General features: G+C 38.5%; 2 protein-coding genes across 2 annotated transcripts in view; both read left to right on the top strand.

The window, feature by feature from the left end:
- Window positions 1-5,713: 5,713 nt before the first annotated feature.
- The window catches only part of LOC122533735, a 15,498-nt gene continuing 14,052 nt past the window's right edge, over window positions 5,714-7,159 (top strand). The window contains exon 1 of the mRNA XM_043663739.1: window positions 5,714-5,759. The gene's annotated coding sequence lies outside the window, so the exon portion shown is untranslated. The remainder of the gene's footprint in view (window positions 5,760-7,159) is intronic.
- LOC122533736 lies at window positions 5,757-7,153 on the top strand. The gene has a single exon (XM_043663741.1). It carries the CDS (start codon window positions 5,783-5,785, stop codon window positions 6,986-6,988), a length of 1,206 nt encoding a protein of 401 aa, XP_043519676.1. The 5' UTR covers window positions 5,757-5,782; the 3' UTR covers window positions 6,989-7,153.

Genomic DNA, 7,159 nt, shown 5'->3' with positions numbered 1-7,159 from the left:
TGAGATTCGAACAGCCGTATCTCTGATGTCCCGTGCCGTGGTAAGAAGTGTTTTAGGATGCTCGTTACCTTAATGAGTGTCGAGCTTCGAACAAGTAACGCTAATCGGTATCGGGTGTGCTCGTTATCGTTCGTTTTCCGGGAAACTAGACCGTTATGGCGGCTAACTAATTTAACTCGTTCACCAGGTCACTCGTTCGCAAGAAAAATTGGCAAGGGCGTAGGTTTTTTTCCTTTTTCTTTTGCTTTTGCTTTTCTCTCTCTTTCTCCCTCCCTCCAATTAAAAGTCCGCTTTCTACCGATACAAAATGGAAATAGCGAACGTAATTGAAAGTGTACAAATTTAAACGTACTGTTCGACTAAACGTTGTCGAAGTTATCATGCATGAATTTTTGTACTGTAATCGATGATATTCGATCGAACGTTTGAAATAGTTTCGGCAATTTTATCCTCTACGTACGCGTCGAGCCGAATACAGATCTCGTTTCAACATGGTAAAAATCGTTTTCAATTTGCATGATTTAACATGATATGAAAGATAATGAAATATGGAGAATGTGACGTAGTTTTATAAAATTAGAGCGCTGAATGTGAAGGTAGGTTCTTTTTTTTTTTTTTTTCAGACGGGGTTTCCATCACGCGAACTGAGATCTATTAAAATTTTAAAATTTTTAATACTAGAGACGGACATTAACGTTCGTGCAACTCCAATTTCTACGTAAAATTGTGAAAAATTTAAGCGAAGAATTTTTTTAGTATGACGTCCTCGAGCTTTGAATGCTAATAAGGTTCGTTCTTTTTTTTTTTTTTTTGTTAAAATAAGATCTTTTTCTTGTGCATCGTGAAACAAACCTACAACTTAGTCACTCTATATGTTGCTCACTCCATTATGTTCGAGCGAACACAAAGTTCAGAAATATAGAACATCACAAATTTAGGTACCACTGATGAAGATATTTATTATTACTGAATTTTTTATGAAGATTATTGATTCCGACTTTTGCGACTTTTAAAAAAAAAAAAAATTGTTGAACGGTGAAATGCAATTGCGAACATTCGCGCAGACATAAAGCACATAAATTTGCGTGCATCCATGTAAATATTCCGAACACGTATGGCAATAACATCTTCGCAGCGATCTTTGCATAGTAACGACTTCATGGCAATTTCACATGTTTCACATTTCAATGCACCATTAGTTGTTACGCAATATTTACGTGTGCAGAGACAACAAAAGTTCAAACAATAGTAAATGTATCGCTCTTCCTTGTCGATCGTTTGATTCAAATTTAAATAGGAATCATAAGGAATTTTTATTTTTCAACGGATAAGATACTGATACAAATTCGTATTTTTATAAGCACAATTTGGATAGAAATTTGTTTCATTTTCTAAGTATTGTAACTTCATTCTGTATTTTAAATATTTCTTTGCAATTTCGTGTATCTTTGCACATTCGAATTTATATAACATTATATATTCTTTTCAGAGTACGTATTCCTAAAAAGACTCGCAACAAATAAATCAAAATAAATAATTGAATTCTAACAATTTTACACACGGAATATACTGAACATTCAGAGCAGTATCACAATAAATAATTCCCACTATGTTACAAAAATTCAACTTATTCAATTTACAAATTCCTTCCGACAGACATCGATGTTAAAATTAACTCGAACGAAAAGAAGAAAAAGAAAAAGAAAAGAAAACTCCAAAATCGAGCAATGTAAAATTTCTTTCAACTACTCTCAACTTCGAGCATCACGCCAATTAAGAGTATCAATTAAGGATTATAAATACCTACATGCGTGTCTGCATCAATATCGATCTACATCCATCGAGCACAACCGGCTCATTATACAGTCTCGATGGATCAGTTGTTACAAGACTGCGTCGACTGGAACGGCCGCCGATAATCGATAATCAGTTTAACGCGTATTATTTTCCGCGTCTGAGGGTTCGACGACGCGGCTCGTCGTTGCATAAATGAAAGACAGCTCGAGAAGGGGGTGAGGGATGAATGGTCACGTAGCCGAAGAGCCATATCGAATGAAATTTGCAATGGAAATTTAATCTGCCTCGGTTTGTAGCCTTGAAGAGTACCGGCTGATGTTCCTTCTTAACCAACCCCGTCTTTACGTCTCGCGGAATTTTCGACGAGAGAATAACAGACAGGGTGACGAACAGAAATTATCGTTGCTCCGGCGAACTTATTTTCCCATCCGGGGGGGAAAGTGCATCAGGGGGTGGCAAAAGAGGGGGAGATGGAAGCTCGAGAGCCAAGCGGCAGAAACAGGTTTACCGGAATATTTTATTTAAACCGCGGAAAGATGCAAGGGTGGAGGAGGAGGAGGAGGACTTCGATCGATGCCGACGAAAACGCTGCAGGTGCTGTTCGAACTGGAAAAGCTTTCTCGCGTGTTTCTGCTCGAACAGAGAAAGCTAATCAATTTCGTTGGAATACTCCGCTGATACGAATAACCCGCGCCATTTGCCAAATAGAGACCGACTCTTTCTCTCTGTTGACTCGCCAAATGGTTCTCTTCTTTTCTTTTCTTTTTTTATGTCCTATCGTGCCAATGAAACGTCACGGGGGGAGGGAAAATACGCCTGATTCGACAGGCTGTAGGTGGCTAATTTCCCAAGGAATTAAATTAAATTAGACGGCGAGGCACGAGTCTTGCGATGCTCGATGAAAAATTAAAGAGTGACCTGTCTTCGTTTGTAAAGTTCATTTAGAGCAAGTGAAGGAGAAGGAGGAAGGATGAGGACAGGTTGAATTTGAATTTTCGTCGTGAATTAAATATTATTATTAGTGACAGTATATAAATATGATGACGGTGCTGTAAAAGTTTTGTAAATTTCATTTCAGGATAAAAAAAAGGAGAGCTACATAGCGAAGAACAGGATGTGCCACCGATCGAATTTGCATTTTTATTCTATGTGAGCGCAAGCATGGCAGTGAGATGTCGAGTGGCCTCCCCCCTCATAAATCATTTAAAATAGCAACGTTGACTAGGATTATGCAAAACTATCGTCTCAGAAGAAATAGCGAGAAGTATTTTTATGGTCCCATATATATATGGATATATATATGGTGGATTGATATGAACGGTCATTTCTGATTTTTCAAATTTCTTTTTATATTTCTTTTATATTACATTCCTCTTGCAATTCTGTTTCTAATACTTATCTATACGATTACTCCTTTTTGTAACTAATTGTGTAGTGTACGCTATTATACATATAGTTCATAATTATTATAGTTATTATAGATATAGTTTATAGTGTAATTATAGTTATTATACATATAGTTTATAATTATAGATACATAATTATGCATATAATTATGTAAGCGATACATGATAGATAATTACAGATTACATAATACAGATACAGGTATTACAATATACAAATTCTTAATTCCTTCATCTGTATATTATAAATTCTTAATTTATATTAAATTCTTAATTATTAATTAAGTAATTTATATTAAATTCTTAATTTGTACATTATAGTATATAAATATCTACAATACAAGTAATTGATATTTCTGGATGCTACCATACAGTATCAATGTATCAATCAATCCTTTCATTAAAGTTGACATTGAAATATATTTTTCTTCAGCATGTAACTTGCATCTGGAAACCTTGGTTTTAAAACATTCTCACTTTCAACCCTTTCAACCCTTTAAATGGCATCTTAAAATAGAACTTAAAATTCCATACAAAAAATCTCACATAAATTAGTCATCCGTGTCCCACTAATATCACGTGAATAAAAATGAAATCCAAAGGTTGTAACACGACAGAGAACAAAATAGTTAACCGCGTTACATAACGTCGCAAACAGTCTGAAGCGACAGTGGAGGATACTTCCTGGCATCGCTGCTTTCGTTCTGCGTGGAACGTCAGAAGGGCCCACTCATGCGCAGCCAATTCACTTAATTTCATCTTCACGAGCCAAGAAGACGATTTCGCGCTGCCTGCCTTTCTGGATCGTGGTTTCCACCTGGCTCGAGCCGCTCGCTGCTTCTTTATCATCCATTCTCGACCTGTTTCTTCTCCTCTCGCCGCCACACCGTCGGTCCCGTATTGTTCGCAGAAATTCCTCTTGAGGTCTCTTTTTGTCGGGGATCATCGCGCTTTCGAGCCCGGTCGAACGAATCTTCGCTAAGAGAGAGACAGAGAGAGAGAGAGAGAGAAAGGGCAGTAGACAGGAAAGAAAAAAGAGAAATGGAATTGCTTTGAGTCCAGACGAGCAGGAATCGGTTCCAGAATTAAACGAGACTGATTGGGCTGAGGACGAAAAATCGAGAGAGAAGGATTTTGTCGTAGGTTGGAGCGTTAAGGAAATATTTGAGAACAGAAGATTCTGCTTGATGATTTTGAAGGGAGCTTGCAAAAGTTGTTGAAGCACTGAAGCTTGCAGATTGGTCGAGGTTTCGGTGACACTTCAGTTCAATTCTTCCTCTCATACGTGACGTTGTAGAAATAGTTGCGTCAAATTTGCTTGAATATGTTTTAAAGAAAACATTATAAGAAATGTTTTTTAGATAATTAAAAGAATTATAGAAATGAGAATATTAGTATCTAACCTCGTTGATAGAATAGATGTAGTTTTTACGTTCAAAAATGAAACAATTTGTAACTGAAAATGTTAGTCATTTATACAAATTTCTATTCTACGATAAAACTTGACACTAACATAAATAAACACGATTCAACAAATCACTGCAAAAAATTGAAATGTTTCATATTTTTTTCTTGTATGAAACACATGTTGAACTCTTCCTTCATTTTATGTCATATCGTATCGCACGAAACGAGACTACGAAACGAGCATGCGCGAGCGTAATTATCTATTGCTCGAAATATTAGGCTAGAGCGATAAGCCACAAACATCGAACACTGAGAGATTCTAAATTTTCATTCTAAATTTTTCAAAAAATAGAACCTTGAGTTCTCTCACGTTTTCATACTTTCCTTTGTGTGATAAATTCTAATTAATGTTTATCAGTACAAAGGCAGCTTTAATTAATCTAAGATATGAATCCGCATAAATATTCGCGGTCTAGTCGTAAATATTCTCGGCGCTAAAGATCCAAATAGGAAATATGCAATAAATAATATACAAACAACATATACGTGAATGTCAATAGCCTCTTATTAGTTATATAATTCGCGACTCGACAGTCAGCTGTCAGCTGATGATGGGTCAAGTTCTAGTATTTGTAAACTGGAAGATGGCCCAAAGTTCGTAGAGTTCTGATTTAACTCGCCAGATACAATGATTTATCGTATATATCTGAGGAGATTCTATCTTCACAAACGAATAGTCATCAGATTTTATACAGCGGACCTATATCCCACGCATCACAGTATTACGATAACGAGCACGTAAAAAAATCTCGTTTCCCCCAATATTCAAAAATACAAATTTAAAGAAAAGTCCGTGGTCTTCCAACAATCACAGTCTCTGCCAACTGTACACAAACCCACACAACACACACACACCTTTTACAATTTTGAATCATTAAGAACGTATCTTTAGGTTTGGCCACGCATGTCAGTGATTCACTATCACTACAGAATCTCTCCCACTCTGCCTCTTGTCTATCGTTTCGTCACGGACAGTCAACACTCTCTCGGCGCAAACAAAACGAGTTTACTCTCAGTTGGTAGTGTTCACCATCAGTTAGCGATCGCGGCTGCTGAGAGGAGAGACAGATCGTTCCGATTCTCACGGTATCATTGGTAATATCACGAGCGAACAGATGGAGGACAGCCAGGTCTGGTTGGGGCCGTTGGTCACTAAGGTGAGCTCTATTCTCGGCAAAGGTTTCGAGGACGTGCGCTACGAGGTGTCTGTGCCAACCGATTCGTTCTTCCTTTCGGATCTATTCTTCGTCAAAATCGTCTCGAACACCAGTCCCGTCGACAACGACGAGGCGAAGAAGAGAGCCAAGTCGACTAATATAGTGGTGAAGAAAATGCCGGCAGAAACAGTGCAAGAGCTGATGAGATCCACGGAACAGTTCCACAACGAGATATTATTTTACCAAAAGTTCGCCCAATATTACGATCGAGTTCCTCGTTGCATCTACGCCACGGATAAACCATTGTCACCCGACTCGGTGATCGTTATGGAGAACGTGGGCACCGAACGTGGCTACAGTGTGTGCAAATGGAAATACGACACGCCATTGGAGTACACGTTGGCCGCGTTCCGAGAGATCGCGCGGTTCCACGCTACAGCGTACGCGGCGAAGAAGACTCGCGAAAAGGAATTCTTCGATTTCGTGAACGCCATTGAAGAGGTCAGGTACCATGCTGAGTCGAACGTGAGATACATATTCAACGGAACCGCTACCAAAACGCTCGACTACCTTCGCAAGCAAGGTTACGACAAAGAATTCTGCGACAAATTCGAAGCTCGAACGTGTGCGAACATGTTCGAAGACTTGATCTTAAAGTTCACCGAGATCGAGGAGCCTCTTTCCACTCTGTGTCACGGGGACTTCACGATTAATAACATGTTGTTCAAGAGAGAGAGTGACGAGCTGAAAGTCATATTCATCGACTTTGCGCTGATACGCTACGGTTCACCGATTTTGGATCTGTCTACGTTCCTCTGTTTGCACTCTGCCAGAGACTTGGACAAAGTTATGTTGGATAATGTTTTGAGAGCGTATCACGATTCCCTGATACAATGCCTCAAGGAGAATGATATAGACGGGGGCGATTATTCGTACGAAGCTTTCTACGAGGATTACAAGAAGCGGGGTCTGTTTGGATTTTTCATTGCCACGTTCTTCTTAGGGACACAGATGGGCATGTTTGATGGAAAGGTGGAAGATTTCGCGGACATGACAGAGTGGGCAGTGTTATTGCGTCAGACTGGTGGAGAAGAAATTAACAAAATTTTGGCGAACATGTTGTTGAAATTAAAAGAATTTGGATGCCTGGATTATATACTGTGACCTGTTGGTACGTCAAGTCTTCAAGAAATCGATGAAACTAGCGAATGCGGTTTTTGTCAATGAATGGAAATTAGTTATTGTTTGTAGAGAAGAGTATTATATAGAATATCATTATGGATAACCACGATGATTAAAATAATCATGTTTCACTCGTATTTGGAAATACCTGAA

This window comes from Frieseomelitta varia, unplaced genomic scaffold (genome assembly GCF_011392965.1).
Source record: "Frieseomelitta varia isolate USP_RPSP 00005682 unplaced genomic scaffold, Fvar_1.2 scaffold_549, whole genome shotgun sequence".
Classification (NCBI taxonomy): Eukaryota; Metazoa; Arthropoda; class Insecta; order Hymenoptera; family Apidae; genus Frieseomelitta; species Frieseomelitta varia.
This window is presented reverse-complemented; position numbering and strand designations above follow the sequence as displayed.

Coding starts and splice junctions, on each gene's coding strand:
- LOC122533736 (XM_043663741.1), top strand. CDS start 5,783: ATGGAGGACAGCCAGGTCTGGTTGGGGCCGTTGGTCACTAAGGTGAGC.